This window comes from Corapipo altera, unplaced genomic scaffold (assembly GCF_003945725.1).
Source record: "Corapipo altera isolate COAL_440 unplaced genomic scaffold, ASM394572v1 65, whole genome shotgun sequence".
Lineage (NCBI taxonomy): Eukaryota > Metazoa > Chordata > Aves > Passeriformes > Pipridae > Corapipo > Corapipo altera.
Genome location: NW_020884891.1, coordinates 4559868 through 4578390, shown reverse-complemented (window position 1 = coordinate 4578390; position 18523 = coordinate 4559868). Strand labels below are relative to the sequence as shown.

General features: G+C 48.0%; 1 protein-coding gene across 6 annotated transcripts in view; it reads right to left on the bottom strand.

Annotated features, from left to right (window-relative positions):
- The window catches only part of ATP11C (ATPase phospholipid transporting 11C), a 55332-nt gene extending 42186 nt beyond the window's left edge, over positions 1–13146 (bottom strand). For 5 of the 6 annotated variants that reach the window (XM_027645252.1, XM_027645247.1, XM_027645249.1 and 2 more), the window contains exon 1: positions 13078–13146. In XM_027645252.1, the coding sequence (XP_027501053.1) occupies positions 13078–13104 (27 nt within the window). In that variant the 5' untranslated portion in view covers positions 13105–13146. Of the gene's footprint in view, positions 1–1525; positions 1641–13077 lie in introns of those variants that run through there. The other variant, XM_027645248.1, reaches the window with a different exon arrangement.
- Positions 13147–18523: the final 5377 nt, after the last annotated feature.

Here is an 18523-nt window from a genome sequence, read left to right as displayed (position 1 = left end):
GGAGAAATTCAGATACAGAATGTATTTCTGTTAAATAATTTGATGCAATCCAACTTTCCCCTACTCTCACTTTTTATAAAGCCCATGTACTGCCAGGAGCAGTAGCTCTGAGAACAAGGCATTAAGGATAATGACTATTTTCTTACGCTTTCCAAATTTAAAAAGCCCATCTACATGCACCAATACACCCATGGAAGGTCAGTAGAAGTTTGGCATTTCACTACAAACTTTTTTTTAGGAGATAAGAACACGTATGATTTGAAGGCATCAGACCAGGTCTAAAAATACCCACGGATGCAACTTGCAACTAATAAATAACCCAAAATCATCTATGACTTGAAGCTGACAACAGAAGAGACAATGGAATTACATCTGCAGCCCACAGCACTCCCCCTATTCTTCACCTCAGTTTGAGCAACTCTCCCTTTGTGCCTCTTTCCCCTCTCCATCTGTGCCCTTCTCCCACAGAGACATCCTGCTCCAGCACAACAGCTGCCCCCTGTCTCAGAGAGAGGTTCCTCTTCACCCACCCTCCCCAGTTTCTACGAATTCATTACAGCATCATGTACAGGACCTGGATGGCCCTTGATAAAAGTTGCAAACCTGGGTAAAAATTAGCAAGCCTGGATAAAAATTAATGGAGTTAGTCTGAGTTCAACAGGAGAGGTGAACCTCTCCTGCAGCCACCGCTGACAAGGAGCCACTCTGAGTGGACTATTTCTAGGGCAGCTGTAAAACACAGTGTGTAATTATATGCCCCATATGGAAAGCAAGTTGTGTGCTACCTGCTGACCCTGTTTCCAGAAAAAAAAAACACACAGTGGTAGAAGGAAAAAACCCACCAGCATTTGATTCACTAGAGTTTCAGAAAGCACCTAAACCAGAACTAAGTAATAAAAAAAACACTGCTTTCATGTTTGCTGAAGATAGCTTCAAGCCACAAAGTAAACACAAATAACTCATAGAAAACATATCTAATAAAAACCACAGGCATTTAAAAAAAGTAATCTGCTAAAACCAGAGATAATTATACGGTTTAAGTACAAAGTTCAAACATTCGAATGAAATCACAGCTTATATTAAATATATGCAAAAGAAAGATTAAATCACATTACTTGGCTTCAATCTCATGAATAGTTTAAAGTCTAATTTCTCCTATATTGTTCCATTTATCAAAAATGTAGTAGAGAAGACGACCTGATTTACAAAAAAAAGTCTGCAAAAATAACACCATCTCCCAAAACAGCCTGTTCTAGCTCCTGTTTCATTTAGCCACAAAAGAACAAAGAAAAATGCATGCACAATTTTAAAAAGCCTCCATAAATTTACCATAACCTCCCCAAAACATCCATCAGCCTTGGGCAGTCGCTCAGCACACCAACTCCACTGCCCAACTGATACATTTTTAATTGAAAATTTTTCTTGCCGATTTTTCTATGACTCCCTGTTTTCAGTCATTTCCATGCAGGTAAAGGCAGTCCTTTGAGAATACCCTTAATAATTTAGCAGTTCAGACTATGCTTACCCATGCTGACCACATATTTAGGCAGACTCCTGATTCAGAGAGAGAATTCTATCGACTGGGATCAACCCCACTGCTCTCCCTGAACCTGCAGGAAAGAGTCGATAACCTGCACAGACCTTGGAAAGGAAACAACCAACCAACATTGCATTTGAAACACCAAGAGCTCATAGGTCCAAGAGAAAGGGCTGAAGGTGTGGGCTGCTTGAAACTCATCTCTCACTGGACAGGACTTTAGCTGCTCAACCCTAAGCAGAATAGGGAAGGCTGGTACCTTGGGAAAGCAGAAAGTTGAAGTTTAAACCTGTATCCCTTCTCCTATGCTGAAGTTGAAGCTTCTGCTGCTATTTCAATCAGAGACAAAACACAATCACCAAGGAGTGACTGCTGGGATAAGTCAGGTTCAGCCATGATGAGGGGGCAGCAGGGGTAACCATGAGAGCCCCCAGACCAACAGAACAAACAACAGCAAAAGAGGAGTCATGGGAAAAGGACCAATACCTAGTGTTTTTTAAAATCACAGTCAACATGTGATGAGGTTCAATACCCAGACCTTGTCCTTGGTCCCTGCTGGGGATGACAAAGTGGTAGATCACATGCTCTAGCAGAACATCATTGACCCAGATCACACCACCCTTAATGCAAGTTCAAGTACATCCAAGCAAGGGGCCCCAACGAGAGCCTGTTCCCATGTCCTCTCTGCCCCAAGATTGTTCTGCCTGACCATGTGGACTTATAAGAAGGTCACTTTCATCAAGGACAATGGGCTGGGGAACAGCAGAGCCAAACTAGGTTGCACTTCCTGGAAAAGCTGACTTAGCCAACAAAGCCACTGATAAAACCAGAGAGAGACATGGCAGGGTGGGGAGAACAGGGGAAAGAGCTACTTGAAAGGTTTAATAAGGGTGGAGAGAGGAAACACAAGAGTTTTTTTTCCCAGATACTAAATTTACAGGAGAGCCCAGCCCCATCCTGGACTTGAGGAGCACTGTGCACAGGGGTGACAGCTGAAAAGACCTTTTTTGGCACAGGTTTTGTTTTTCTTTTTCCTTCTGGAAGAAGTCAACCCCCAAACCACACAGTACTGCATCTTCCCATCAAACATGCCACAATGTCTGTAATCACAGCTTCTGTTCAGCAGCACTTTGCACAAAGTCAGGTTCACATATGGTGTAGAAAGTCAAACCCAGACAGTATTGATTGGGCCAGTATTACTTCAGTGCTGCTGTTGTGTGGAAAATCTGTTGCTCCTGTTCAAACATAACCACCGACCTTTGGAAGTTTTCAGTATCTCAATTCTTGTTTTTCTCTACCCTGTTGGCAGCCAGGGTTATGAAACCATTGCTCATCTTGAAATACAGGCAGCAGATCTTTATTTTTGGCAGTCCAAAAGAAAAGTTCGACCAGTATGCTGCCAGCATATAAAATTCAGGCTCATAGGAACACTTCAGGCTCGAGAATAGAAAAAAAGGACTTTGAAAAAGAGCCAAATGTTTTGCAGAGGTCACAAAGCAAATACAACAAGGTCTTCCTGTCTTCAAAACTCTTCCTCCCTCCTTTCCCCAGCTCAAGCTGTGCACATATGTCTGTTCATCGGTAGCTATTTTAGCAAGGCAGTAAGCTCTCCAGAGCAGTGATTTGCCCTGGCAAAAATTAAAATAAGAGCAAAGTGGAAAAAACCCTCCAAGTTTGCAATTGTCAGTGCTTGAATCACCCTGCAGAGCTATAATTGTTGGTTTTCCTGTTGTTTTCTGGTCCTCTGAAAGCCTGAGCTCTTCAGTTATGGAAACAAAAAAAACCCCCTAAATGCTATGTTATGCATCCCCGCTCGGCCAGACATTACTCTGACCTCTGCCACCTACAAACATTTTGCCCCTTTTTAAGTTTTCCCAGCATTTCAAAGCCAGGCTGCCAGCTGACTGGCGAGGAGCCCGTTTCCCAGAGCAGTTTCCTCCCTTTCCCCTGGGAAGCAAGCCTACTTGGCTGTCCACACTCTGGGGACAGAGCTGCACACCCCCCTACCAGGGTGTACCTCACCACAGCATCCCAGAAGCATGGGTTGGTACACAGGCCTGCCCAGCCACATCCCCCCAGATCAAGCTTTGCCCCAGGGAGGCCATCATATCTCCCAAACAACAGCCACCAGCAGGGATGGGAGGGCAGGTCCAGGCTGCAGGGGTCCACCAAGTCGTGCACCAGCACCATGGGGTGCTCTCAGTCCCTGCAATGGGTACCCAAGGTCCAAGGTCCCAGCCCCCCATACCATGCTCCTCACTCACACTGATTCAGATTAAGTTTTTCAACTCCAAAAATGTAAAAGCCACGGTTTTCTAATCCTCCCCTTGCTGTACTACAGAGAAATGTTTCCACAGAAGCAGCAAGAGATAAAAGGGAAAAGAGAGGGATAAATCACCACCTTCACCCCTTGCTCCACAGCCAAAACCAGCCCCACATGCTCCAGACCCCACTGGAAAGATTTTCATCTCCAGATACTACAGTGACCAATAGATTCACTCTTGGGGCTGCAGGTACAATTGTACCAGGATACGGGATCATTGCAATCCATCCAGTCAGGAGAGAAATCCTCAACATGTTGCCTAGAACTGTTTATCTTCAGGAAATCCTTTGGCTCATGTTCCTGCTGGGCTGGGTAAGGCAGCTGCAGAGCAGCTCCTGTGGAGCACAGGCTGCCCAAGCAATGCCAGCAGCACAGCAGCCCAGATTGGCAGCAGGAGGGAAATCTGCTTATCCACAGGGACGTGGAGCTGAGGTTTGAGTTAGCCCTAGTATGTTGGCCTTGGAGCTCAAGGGGTTTCAGTGTGGCCAATTGCAGCACCATCAGCTGCAGAAGCGAGCCCATCCTGTGCCGGAGAACAAGACATCACACCAGGAAATGCCTCAGCCACCTCCATCCCATCCTATCAGAGGCTACCCCTAGCCAAGCACTGGGACAAGCACGTTCCTACTCTCACAGTTATCAAGACAAGCTCCTTCACCCAAGGTTTCCTCTCTCTGTGTCACTGCTTCCCACCCTGCACTTACCAGAATGGGACTCGTCGAGTGGGAAATCCCACTTCCATCCATTCAACTGCCCTGAAAGAAACCACCCCATGGAAATTATGTACTCCACAATATTAATTTGGCTGACACAAGGACAACAGCCCTCCAGGCATCGCAGCTAATTTTACTGTGCTCCCTCCCTGAGCAAACAATATAAGAAAAGGTGAGTTGTAAGGAAGGAAGAAAAAACAAAAAGAACAAAAACTTCCCACAACTCAGAGTGAACAGAAGTGGCATGCAAAACACCACCCAAAGTAAACAAAAAAATATATTAACTGCATTTTATGTTTGGCTTTGCAGCCCCCCCAGTGCAGTCTGAGTCCCTACAGACAGCAGTTGCTCGGCTTTGTGCAAACTCTGGGGAGGAATTACACAGAAATTATAATAAAAGATGGCAAGGTTGCTCACAAAGTGGATTTTTTCCCCTGCATTTAATTTCCCGGCAGTGAGTTTGGGTTTTTTTTTTTATTTTTTTCCCCTCTTAAGCCAATTGAGACTCCAGTGACAGAGCACAGCGTCGCTGCAGTCAAGCAGTATTTAATTTGTATTACTGCTGAAGAGATCTTGGATTGCAATGCCAAAGAAGCGCTTCAAATTGTCTGGTCTTGCCTGTTGCACATCTTACTCAGCTCTTCTAGGTCTTTTACAGTACAAGAAAAATAGGATCCCTCTGTTTTGCAAATCAGTGTGTTTGCCACAGTACTGCAAACAAATTACAGCTATCAAATGGCTGATGCCTCTGTTTCTCACTCTAATAGTCTTATAAAATCTTGTTACGGCATACAGCACGCTTTAAGACATGCAAGATGTAAAGACCCTTTGGAAATACACTGCAAGAAATTACCAAGCCCTCCACATACTGCCCTACAAAAGCAAAGCTGGGGTCCTTTCACCTATAGATCCTGCAAAATTCAGCTGAAAACAGAGTAAAAAGCCAACAGCAAATCATTACTCAGCCAAGGCCACAAAGGAGGTTAACAGGAATCGTGTTCAAGTTGTGAAAAAAAATTATGAGTCTTGCTCTCAAAATACCCAGTTAGGACAGCCTCACAGGGGCTTACCCTTCCTTCTGCTGCAGGAGGAAAATAAAAAGCTCTTTACAAACAGCCAGATCAAAAATAAGTGCATTAAGCAGAACAGGACAAATGCCTCTGAACTACAAGCACTATCAATTAGGGTTGGAAGTTCAGAGCAAGTATGCTTTTAGACTAAATGGTCTCCAGTTGGAATTCCATCTCAAAAAATCTAAGTGAGGTTTTGGGAAAAAAAATCACTGGAGTCAGCAAGATGCAACAGGTGCCCACAAGAAAGGACAATCTGTGAGTCACGTGTGAAAGGGATTGCATAAGGAGCTAAACATTTTACAGAGCATTGGTTCTGATCAGCATCCGTGGCAGCAAGCATTCCTATGAGAACACAAAAAAACATGGAGGGGAGGAGAAGCAAAACCTAGGACTGCTTCCTTCCCACCAGTGAGCCCCCAGCTGCTATCTCCATCCAACTGCCCCGTGTGCAGCTCAATATCCAAATGCACTTTACAGCCACCAAAGTGGTGCCTTGTGCCAACCACTGGCCTGCAGCTCCTCGGGTTTTGGCCAAGCCCAAGAAAGAGCCCATAAGCAAAAATAAATGTATATACTTAATGCATCTATATATATTGCACATATGCATATTTGATGTGCATATATTGCATGCATGTATATTTAATGTGTGTATATATATATATAGAATGAAGTCACTGCAGCCTCTGGGCAAAACAGGCTTTTCCTGACCCAGCAGCTGTGCTGCTGCCAGGCAAGAATCAGGTAAGGGCAGAGGCCGGAGGAGACCTTCTAAAACAGTTTTACTGTTTCCCCAGGCTACAAGTCAGCAAACCAAGCTTTAAACCAGCCTGCCACTTACTACCATCCCCTGCAGTGCAGAGGCAGCACCAGCATCACCCTCCTACCACAGAAGGGTGATGGCAATCCACGTAAAAGCTTCATGCACAAGTCTTGGAGTCAAGTTTGCAAAAAAGCCAAAGTACTAACTGCCCAAATCAAATGTTAAGCAATTAAGGCAAGCACAGTGACCAAGTCATTGGTGTGAGGTTGGATAAATCAAAGCAATTCAGCAAAATGCACCATGATGGTTACACTGAAAGCAGTTGGGGCTGCCTGGTGGTGGTGGAGACAACCTAGGAAGAGAGTACAAGGAGTCACAGGAGAGAAAAATTACGGGAAGGAGACACAGTAATTTTAAAATAATAATAATGGCTTACAGTCATCAGCAACATGAGCATTTCCAATGAGTAGGACACTTTCTGACTGGCACAGTATCTTCAAAGGCAGGACAGGGTCTAGCACAGCCCACTTCACAGTGTCCTTCATATTGTGCCCACTGCCAACAACAATCCAGCAGTGTGAGGCTCCTGAGTAACACAATCACAAATGGGCAAAAAACCAGCCAGAGTCCAGCACACCAAGCTGCAAGGGACCAGCCCTGCCTGTAGCCCAGCATATGCATGGTCCCCACAAGCTGGAGAAAACTGCAAATCTCCAGGCAAAAACCAGAAAACACTGGAAAAAACCCAAACCTTGAACCTCAATATTGCTCGGTAATTAAAGCAGGGGGGGAAAAAAAATACTGTCTACTTGCAAGAGATGAGGTAACTGCCAGGGCAGAGCTGCAGGAGACGCACGCCAGGTTCTCCTGGTTCCCATGCAGCATCACCTTCAAGCCTAGGTCTGGATGCAGGTCCACTGGTTGGGAGGGCACAGGCAGGAAAAGTCCACAACACCCTGTTTACTGCACTGGCAAAACCTGCTTGAGAAAAACCAACCCATCTGTCCCAACACCAGACCTCAGCAAGCACAGAATTATTTCTGAGATGAGCAGCGAGAAGGAGACTTCAGTCTAAACGCAGAAGTAAAGTATTTTCTAAGATCACCTCAGGATAGCCTGTCCAGGCACAGGGCAAGAGCTGCTGCCCTCTCCCCTTGGCAGGGCTCAGCAGGGGACACTCTTGGGCAGAAGGCCACTGGAGGGACTGGTTGAGCAGGAAAACCTCCCCACTGCCATCCGGCCTCAGCACCCACCCCCTACACACAACTAAATACAGGAAACTCCCTTGAAAAATCCCCTGAGCAAATGTTTTCAGAGAAAGGCAAATGGGTTAACAGCACACTCAGTCCAAGTTCTTGGAAAACTCCCCCTGCCCAAGCACTCCAGCCAGGCTGGGCAGCTCGGTGACTCCCTTACCCCTGCGATCTCCAGTGGGAAGATCTCAGCCAAAGGGATGTTCCCCCACTTGGCCACTCCAGCATTTTCTCAGCAAGAATAGCAGGTTCAAGTCTCCCAAGGGGACACAGAGTCCCCCACCTCAAGGAATTAGCAGCCAAAGGCTATTTTTCTGCTTCACACCTCGGATAAGAGACACAAGCACTATGCCATGGGAGGAAGATGCTCACAGGAACCCAACCTGCATTGCTAAAAACGTGATCACTGGCAGACAACAACTAATTTGGGTGGGAAGGTCTGTAAGTCAGAACTTACAGACCCCACGAATACTCTCCACCAGCTTTGCTTTTAACTAACATCAAAAAAAAAAAAAAAAATCTCTCCACTAGAGAGAGACTGTTACAGCCAGAAAACAGCAGTTTTAATCAGAAAGGAAGTGCATAAACTAAAGGCAACAGGATGAAATTAAAGGCAAGGTTGAAAAGCTTGCTATTAATAGACAGCCTGTTAGTTTTTACAACTTTTATTGTTAAAATTAAATTGCCATGCCTTCAGCTGCAACTCCAGTCGGCTCAGCTCTGAACCTTCCCCGTACAGCCCAGACAATCATCATTATTCTCAGCAAAATACCAACTGGGGACAAAAATGGTATTGAGTGAAGAATAAAATACAGGCCAGACACGTGTTATTCTCCACAAAAAAAGTTTCTGCACACCACAGGTTTAACTGGCAGCACCATTTATCATTAATGTTTGACTGGTGCTTTCCAGTCCCTCCTTACAGTGTTTTCTAACTTCTCCAAACTTCAACTGCACACATAAATGCTTCCATGCAGCTGTTTATCCCAGGGTAAGTTTTTTGTTTGATTTTTCTTTATTTTTAGCCAAATGGCTGAGCTATTTCTGGGAATAAGGTTATAGTTAGGAGACGTTAAAGAGGAAACAGTTACAGGAATCGAAGAAGCTCCTGTGTCCCCACATTCCACGGAAGTTGAGAAACTCCTGCGTCCCCATTTTCCAGGGGAGGGGCATCAATAAGGGATTGCATCCCTGGGAAAAAGTCTTTTGCAGCTATTTGAGCTTGTCTTCTCTGTCGTCAAGCATAGGCTGCCCTGTGGTTGCTATAGGGGAACTGGTCCCAAGTGCATGAAACGCTGTTATCATGTTAAATACACCTTACAAAATAAATTCCAGCAACTTTCATGAAAAATTCAAGTCGCTTCATTAAAGTTCACACTCTTTTGAAGTGTGGGATTTCTCCAAGCAGAACTGCCACCTGGTGTCACAGAAACACCCCAGCCCCAACCTTTGCTGCTTGCAGGTTTTTGTCACATTAATGAAAGCAAAACACTTCTTGCAGAAGTTGTCAGTCAGGTACAAGGTATCTGACATGCAGCCTTACTCACAAGCTGTTAACATGACTTGATTTAGGGGAAAAAAAGACAATTCTCAAGGCCACCAACTCTTGCCTATGGTCTTCTTTGTTATTAGAGTAGGAACTGCAATCACGCATTAATGTTTGGTTCACACTGTCTTAAAAAAAAAAACAAATGTGAAAGAAAATCACAGATGTGCTCCATGTCCCAAAACAGACATTATTACAAATTTGCTGCAAAAACTATAGACATCCTCCACCTCAGACTCAGACATCTCCTACAAGTCATACTCCAGCATCCCCCCGAGCTGGGCAGGGGCTGGGTGAGCAGCAATCAACAGTGGTCAGCTCCCACACTGCCCAGTGCACCCCAGGAGCTCTCCCCACTCACCCCTGTCCCTCCTCACCTATTTCTCATTGCCAATGGGGAATTTATTTCCCCTCTAAAAAATGACTTTGGGTCATTTCCCATTTTCTGTCATTTGAATAGGTCTCAGTGGGATTATTTTCCTGCAGGGCACCAGGTAGGACCTGCCCCACAGGGTCCCATAAACAACCTGGGGGTAACCCTGTGGTTGGCAGCTGCAGATTCCAGAAGACCAGGAAGGGAACATCACTCCAACTTACAACAGGGCAAAGGCACAGAGTCACAGCCCAGGGACAAGCACTGCATGACCATCTAAGATGCATCTTCTTTCCACAACATCAAGCAAACATTCTTGAGAACCTGCAGCTCACAACAAGCCCAGCACTTGCTAACCACCAGGGATTTACCAGGGTACAGGCTGCAAAGAGGATCAGGTCCCAAGGTATTAATTAAAAGGGAATAACACAACTAAGGTCCTGTTGTTGGGCACTGCACAAACACACAAACAGAATAATTTTGCTCCCAATTACAGACTGTTTGTTGTTTTCTTAATTATCCTGGGTTCTGAACAGAATAGGAAAATACCGGAGCAAGGAACTGAACTGACTGTAGAGGCAAGAGATCCAGAAGGGAGTGCAACTATCAGTCCATGAGCTCAGCCAGCACCAGGTACCCCAAGAGGAGAGAGAACACCTTGGGGTCTTTCCCTGCCTCCTGCAGCCTTCCTGCACTGCGAGCAGGGTGACAGCTCCCAGGGCTCGCTTCCAGACCAGCCTTAAATAAAAGCAAATGGAGGGGAAAACTGATATAATGAGGGCACGAGCAACTTCTCTTTCTGCATTTCTCACTTAGTTCTTACAACAACCCAAACCAGCCCCAGCCCCGCAGCACTGGCAGAGCTGTGGTGCAGAGCTGTGGCCTGCAGGTACAGTTGTCTGCACGCTTCGGAAGAATCCAGCAAGAGTAATAAATGAGAAAAAGCACCTTGTCTTTGATGCACAGCACAGGGACCAGCACTTCCCAGCGAGTCTGGAAGTGGACAGAGCTCACCCCAGTCCTGTGAGGAGCCCAGCACAGCAGACTGACCCAAACCCTCCCTGGGCCACCAACACACTTCCCCACTCTACTCCTGCATCCTCCCCGCAACAGCTGTACAAGCAGCATGAATCTAAAAATAAGACTCCAGTGCTAGAATCCGTTTCCAAAAAAGAATTAAAGTTATATTTCAAGTTGACAGTATCTCCTAAAAGTGGATTAACCATGGCAATTCAATCCCACCTCCCCGCAGCGATCCCAGTCCCACTATTCTTTTGGCAGGGATTATTTCAGTGGTGCAAACTGAAGTTAAGAATCCAATTTGTTTCTGTAGAGCATCAGTCTGTACCCCTGGGTAGCAAAGCAGACCCACACACACCACTCTACCCTTCTTGCTCTTTTTACCACCCCATGTCATACCCAATCCACGATAAGAGTTTATAGGAGGGAGAAACAGAGCCACAAACAATCATGTTGATAGGGCAAGGTACATCCATCGTGCCTAAGCTGTGAAATACAGCTGAAAACAGGATTTTTAATATCTGTTGGTATTTACGAGCCTCTGGCAGAGACCACACAGAGAAGAGGTTACAACATTTGTCTGAGTAGCCCTATGGGATCTTAAGTGTCAGAAAATCTGCAGCCTTCAGTAACTGCAGTGAATTTTCTGCAATGAAGACAAGCATCTCTTGAAGCCCAGTGCTACCCACCCAGGACTGAGGGCAAGACAGCAGCTTGGGACAGTTCCACGGAGATTGCCAAGGGTTGCCCCCTCCTCCCATGGAGTAGGAGAGAGGGGACCAATCCAAACCTCCCGGGGCACCCTGCAGGGCTGGGGACAGGGCAGAGCTGCAGCAGCATGGCAGGAGCTGCTCCGTCAGCCAAAGGCTAATATGGCCACTTGCACCAGCTTGATAACAAATATTTCCTTGCTACTCAAACACCACTTACTAAGCCAAGAGGTGGAAAAAGTGTCTAAAACCCCTCACCAACACTGCAGATGCCCTGCCCTCCTATTCTGGTCCCCAAGCAGAGCTGTTCCTCTAGCCAGAAAATTACCTCTAACCTTCCAAACAGGTGCCGCAACAGTTCAGCCCTGCACAAAGCATTTAGAAATCCCTGAGTTCAGTGTTCAGGACTGTTTTTCCTCTGCCCCAAAGGGCAGCACACCCCAGTAGTGATGCACATCCACTCCTCACAGCCAGGGACTGCGAGAGGTGGCACAGAGGCTGTGCGGGGGCCCCCAGACAGCGCAGGGTTCATACGATGAGGAGCCCCTGGGCAACAGAGGGGTCACACCTCACACATAAGGAGGGTGCTGGACCCAGAGCCTAGTCAGGCACCTCTGTGGGTACCTGCTCAGGGGAAGCAGCCACCTAAAAAAGCTTTTCTCTGAACTCAGTGGAGATGCTTCAAACCCCAAAGGCCTTCCGACAGGACTGAGAAAAAGCCTCCCACAAGGGTGGGGCAGGAAGCACATAACACAGGGCAGAGATAAACTCAGTCATCAAAGCCAGAAAAGCAAGGCACTGAGTACAGATCAGATATATTTGACCCCGAGGCTGCAAAACAATGGTTGTGGTTGGTTCTCCACAGGGCTAACCCAGAGCCTGAAACAGAAACAAACTACAAATGAGAAAATCAACCAGTTTTTCCCCCCATAAGTACTGCAGAGTTACCTCCAGACTTAAAAAGGAGATTTAGCATCCCTTGTCCTGCAAATCTGTAAAATCTGGCACACATAGCAGCTCGCTCAAAACCAAGAGTGAATATGAAAGTGCATCTCCCAGCGGCTCCGGCCTTACGGGCAATTACGGGCAGAGCGCATTATTCCGGCAGGTGACCGGGTGGTGCCTCAGGAACCAGCTCCGGAGCCTCTCAGACGTTTGAGGTGTGCTAACACCACACACCGCTGCCTGCTGCTTGAACTCCAGGAACTTTGCTAAACTACGCACTGCGCAATCAATGACACTGCTGAGTAAACAGCGGCGCCTGAAATGATGTTAAAACACTGCTTTTGCCACATTTGCTGTGGAAGAGGAAAAAATGAGTAATTACAGCATTCAGGCCAAGCAATGAGGTCACTGTGAAATCTTCAAGTAGCTTATGTGGCATGGGGAAAGGTTCGGGATGGATTTGGGGGGCAGGAAGCGGGTGGAGCAGCGGCGGGGGCAGCACACCCCGCATCCCGCCCGGGGAAGAACCACGCGGTTTGCGGTGCGCGCTGCCAGGGCGGGGAAGTCCCCTCCGCTGGGTCTCGGGGGGTAAAAAACAAGGTTTGGGCTCTAGCAGCAAAGGCAACATCTAGAGGGCTCGCAGGGACGGACAGACGGACGGACAGACGGAAGAAAGGGGAGCGGGCCGGCGCCCCGCGGCGCGGGCGGACCGCACCGGGAGGGGGATGCGCCGCTCACCCCTCCCGGAAAAACAAACCCAACACAAGGCGGAAAATAATAACAATGAACTTTTCCCCCGCCCGCCACCCCGGCCCCGCACTCACCAGGCGGCTGAGGCTGCGGCGGAGCATCGCGGCGGCGCCCGGCCCCGCCGCGCTCACCGCCGCATCGCCCGGCCCGGCTCAGCTCGGCTCGGCTCCTATTGCGGCCGCGGGCCCCGCCGCCGGCCCCGCTCCATGCCTCCCGGCCCCGCCGCCCGGCCCGGCCGCGCCGCTCAGCCCCGCTTTGTCCCGCCGCGCCCCGGGGGCGGGACCGCCCCGGAGCAGCCTGGGAGCTGCAGTACCGCCGGCGGCCGCCGGGGGGAGACACCGCGCCCCGGGCCGGCCCGCGGGGACAGAGCGACGGCGGGGGACAGAGGGACGGGAGGGGACAGAGGGACGGGAGGGGACAGAGGGACGGGAGGGGACAACCTCCTACCCGCGGCACCTCGTGCCCTGTTAAACCCTCCTACCCACCTCCTCCCACGGGTGCGATTTGTCCTTAATGCAGCTTCCCCCCCCCGCACGGTGGCACAGGCATAGAAAGGTTTGGGTCGGAAGGGAACTCAAAAGCCATTTAATTCCAACCCCTCTGCCGAAGGCAGGGATGCCTTCCACCAGACCAGGCTGCTCCAAGCCCCATCCAACCTGGACTCGAGCATCTCCAGGGATGGGGCAGCCACACTTTCTCTGGGAAACCTGTGCCAGTGCCACGCCACCCTCACAGGGCAGAATTTCTTCCTAATATCTAATACAAACCTGCCCTCTTTATGTTTGAAGAGGACTAATCCCTTTTGTGACCACCCAAGGGGTCATTCTTCCAGTCCTATCACTACATGCCCTCTTTAAGAGTCCCCCTCCAGCAATCCTTTAGGAACTGGAAGGGGGCTCTAAGGTCTCCTCGGAGCCTTCTCTTCCCCAGCTCTCTCTCAGCCTGTCTCCATAGTAGAACTGCTCCAGCCCTCAGAGCATCTTCGTGGCCTTCTCTGGGCTTGACCCAACAGGTCCACATCCTTCTTATGCTGGGGGTCACAGAGCTGAACACAGCACTGCAGGTGTGGGTATGAAGAGTAGAATAAAGGGCAGAATCTCCTCCCTCAACCTGCTGGTGATATAGCCCATGACATGGTTGGCTTTCTGAAGTACAAGAACACAGTCTTCCCCTCATCTGGTACAAGAAGCCTAGCCATTGTCATGATGCTCAAGCAGCCATCATAAACATATCTCAGAGCATCTTCCTCAAATCATGACTGACCACAGAAGGTATTTAGAGTCTCTGGGTACTTTTCCCCATTGTAAACTCTTCCCAAGCAGCTCACTGCCATGGGTGGCTCAGACAGCTGCCAGCTAGTCCAGCCTGTTCCCTGGGGCACTTTTGCAGCCTCTGAGCCCACAGCTGCCCAGCATTTCCCTGGTGCCTCCAGCCTTCCCACAGCACACAAGCTAAACACATCCTCTTCCCTCTGGGCTGGGACAGCGCATGAGTGGAAGCAACACTCATCTGAAACATTTCCCCCAGGGACCTTCTCCCTAGTTGTGCAGCCACAGAACATGAGAATATTTGTTTCCACATAAACCACCAAAACTGAGAAAGACAAGATGTAACCTAACAAAATATACATGGTTTTCATTATGTTTTTGACATCCTTATTGCCTGGTAATAGAACAGTCTTTTCTAGAGCAATATCCTCTGCAACAGCACAGGGAGTTTTCCTGGTGCTATCTCTCACTGACAACCCCAAGCACCTCCAGGAGCAGACAGGCTCCTTGACCCCAGCCCCCAGGGGCCACTGTCATTTCAGCAGTTTGTACTGCTCCTTTTTTAAAGTCAGCTTCTCCTGGAAACCAAAAAAAACCACCTTGTGGTACCACAGTTGGGCCTGGAGAGCTACTGTCAGGTTCCAGAGACCTGGAAAACACACAGATTTTTTTCACTTGGCATTTTTAAAGCAAGAAGAGCATCATATTGATTTTACTAGGGCTAAAACCAGTCACATTTCCTCTACTCAAGCACCCACTGTCTGACAGTTTTACATGGTGTGATATATCTAAGCTCGCACAGAAAGCCTACCCCAGCACCAAAATAGCAGTCAGGTGGACAAGCAGGAGCCTACTGGGATTTTTTTAACCCCACTTGTCCCAAGGCAGCAGTAGATGGATCATAAAGGCTCTCACATCCCTGCTGAGCAAGGCAGCATTCCCTAGGGAATGAGCCAGTGCTCATCTGAATCCCAAGTGCAACCTTTGCACTCTCTGTGCAGCTGTGCTGTTACTCACCTTTCCACACAAAGGCCTAACCACAACAGAGGAAACCAGGAAACAATGCTAGGCAGTTTGAAACACATTTTAAAATAATGAATGGGAATTGTTAAACATCATAATATAATACCTAACCAGTTTATCTCTAGACTTCCCTCCCCCACAAAACAAAAGAGAACTAAACTTAGACCTACACTACCCTGCAGCTTTTGCACTGCTTCTTGGATACTTTTCTGATGTTTTTGAGCCTGTTTGTGTTGGTTAAAAGAGAGAGTTGTTCTTTTCAGACATTTTTTTCCTGTTGCAGGGCTCTGGTAGGTGCTGAACAGACCAGCAGTGCCCAGTGAACCACCAGCCTTGGGAGCCAGGCATGTAGATGTTTCCAAAGGCCAAGGCAGCCTGACTCACCTGGCCCACAGAAATGAACTTTATTCTTCTCTTCAAGATATTCCTACAGGTACAGTTGCTCCTCACCTTTCACCTGCATTAACTGGTAAGAAGGGGAGTTGGTCTCACCAGCAGAAGAGAGCATCCATGCAGGATTTCACTGGAGAAATCAAGGCAGCTGTCGTTTCCCCCCTCCCCCTGTTTGCTGCTGACACATTGGACTCGGGCAGTGAAACCCCTATCTCAGCAGAAACCACCCCCACAAAGAGGAACAACCCTGACTGGGCTTTTTCACACCCTGGAATTGCCTGTGTGATTCCACTGCTGATTTGGTAGCAATTGTATCAGCTCATGGGTCTTTTACAAGGGAAATCTATTTTTAATGCCACAAACAGCCTGTGCTACATGGGTAACACATGGCACAAGCAGTACCGAAAGGGTCTCTTGCACAGAGCTGGCAGGGACCCCATCCCACATTCAGCCATGCCCTGCCCATGACAAGGGGACCACAAGGGGCAGGTCCTTGGGAGAATTTTGCACAGTACAGCTTGGTTGGGACCCATCACTACTTCAGTTAGCATCAAAAGCAAGTTATTCAGCACATCAGCCAAGCTCTCAGCAGACTACAGCCAGGGCGAGAACAGAGTGACCCAAGGGATTGCTGTGAGCTACTCACAACTTCAGAAAGTCCATTAAATCCCCTCACAAGATACTTTTCATGTCCTGTGAGAACCTTTGTTTCTACTGTTCATGGTGATGGAGGCTTTTGAAGCTCAGTCCCTGGCAGATGGCTTAGCAGGAGGCGAGAGCCAGCCTGCCCACTGACCTTGGGACACACACTAACCCTCACTGCGTTATTTGTTTTGTTGTTTTTTTGGGGTTTTTTTAAACGCTTATTCTTGCAGCGTTCTTTGCTTCTTCTGCCATCGTGTGGCCACTTGGAGGATGAAGAGCAGTTGGTGGCAGAACATGCAATCGGCTTTCCATGTCTTCAAACTGTTTAATGGATTTTTGTAGTATCCGGTGGAGTATGAAGTCAATGGAGATGTATTGCATCTCTTCAAGGCCCATCCACTGCCTGACGAGTACTACAGGTTTCTCTTTAGTGTTGCTACAGCCTGAGGTAGATCTTGTTAATCCAACCTTGTAGACTAACAGTTAGTTTATTGTCAGGGCATGACCTCCCTATTGACTTGCTGCTCCTCCTCCTCACACCAGGCAACAGGATCAAGAAAGAGGTACTCACTGAAAGAGGTACTCACAGAGGTACTCAGCTGACTGATGCCACAGCTACCCACTCCTGAGGTGATTCAATCCCCTTGAGAACCATTCCAGGACCATCTCCATCTGGGAATGTGAGTTCTTGCTCAGGGCAGCCACAGTCTCAGCACTCTTCAGAGACTGGCAGGGCTCTGTCCTTGCCCACAGGTACATGGGCATGTGCCAGGGCCCTCGGGGGGAATGCCAAGGATGAGCTGACACCACCACTTTTTTCCTCCCCTTTTCTTGAATAGGGCAGATCTTTCACTGATTTGGTGGCATAAGTTGTTTGATAAGAAATGGAAATTTTTTTCCCCCCAACACATCCCAAGGCAGAATTCCTGTCTCTTCACACCTGAGACTTTCAAATCTACCCTGCCAGCACAGGGTTGACCAGGGGCCACAGGACCAGGAGCACACTTTCTGAAAGCAGACAAAGCCACCCAAATTCTGTATCTGCTGGAGTCCTACCTATAGCCTTTAGCTGCTGACATCTCTGGGCATTGCCCCTCAGCAGGGCAGGCTGCAGATTTCATCCTCCCCTCATGCCTGGTTGCCTGGAAAAAACAGGTTCCACCTGGGAGTGGCCAGCAAGTGCTTGAGTATCCAGGGCATTACATGGAGGGATTGCATCAGACTTGCAAAACACCTGTGAGGGAAGGAAGCCAGTAACTCTGCAGAGGGGTCTGCATGAAGCCATGCCTCATGACTTCCCTTGGAACATGCACATCCCATCCCCCCTGGATCAGCAGGGCTTGACCAGCACCAGCTGAGCACATCACTCAGCACCAGTTTCCCAAGTTCTGTTTCACACCCTGTGCCAAAAACATCTGCTTCAGACATATGATTTCCTCTGGGAAGTCATAACCTGCAGCAGGGACATCCCACGGAGTGCTTCTGGGCTTTCCCAATCTTCCTGGAAAAGGGAAGGAAGAGGCAAGTTCATAGTCTGCACTGAGCACTACAGAGTTAACTCAGCAGCAGCACCACACTGCAGTGTCCATCACACAAAGGGACTTGCACATGCTTCTCTTCACCCCTCAAACACATTTTAGATCAGTTTATCACAGTTTGCCAGCAGCTTTCTTTGCTGAAACAGGGCAGAGATCTCAGATGCTGGTTGCTGCAGGCCTCTGTAGCCCTAGCACCTGCAGCCTATGAATACAAGCCTAGCCAAAAAAACAAACAAACAAAAAACCAACCAACAAATAAAAGCCCTACAAAATCACACCTAAACCTCTCCTACAGCTGTACTATGCATGGAAGGTGGGTGTAAAGTCTAATCAGAAGAGAGCTCAGGTAGAAAGCAAGATTTATGCCACCAAATCAGGAATATGGGCTAGAGACTTGCTAAACTCACCTGCACAGAAATGTAAGTGTAGTTTAATAAGGTGAAAGTTCTCTTGCATGCAAGGCCTGAGCTCTGATTGCTGCAGATGACTTTAAAATGAAAAATTCTGGTTAATAAATTGGCTCTTGATCCCATATCCAGTGATATTCTGTAGCAAAAGCCCTTCTAATTAATACACTGATAGTCTTTCTCAAGAGGCACTTTCGCCTTATAGTCTGAAATAACCTATTCAAATATGCAGCGACTTACAGAATG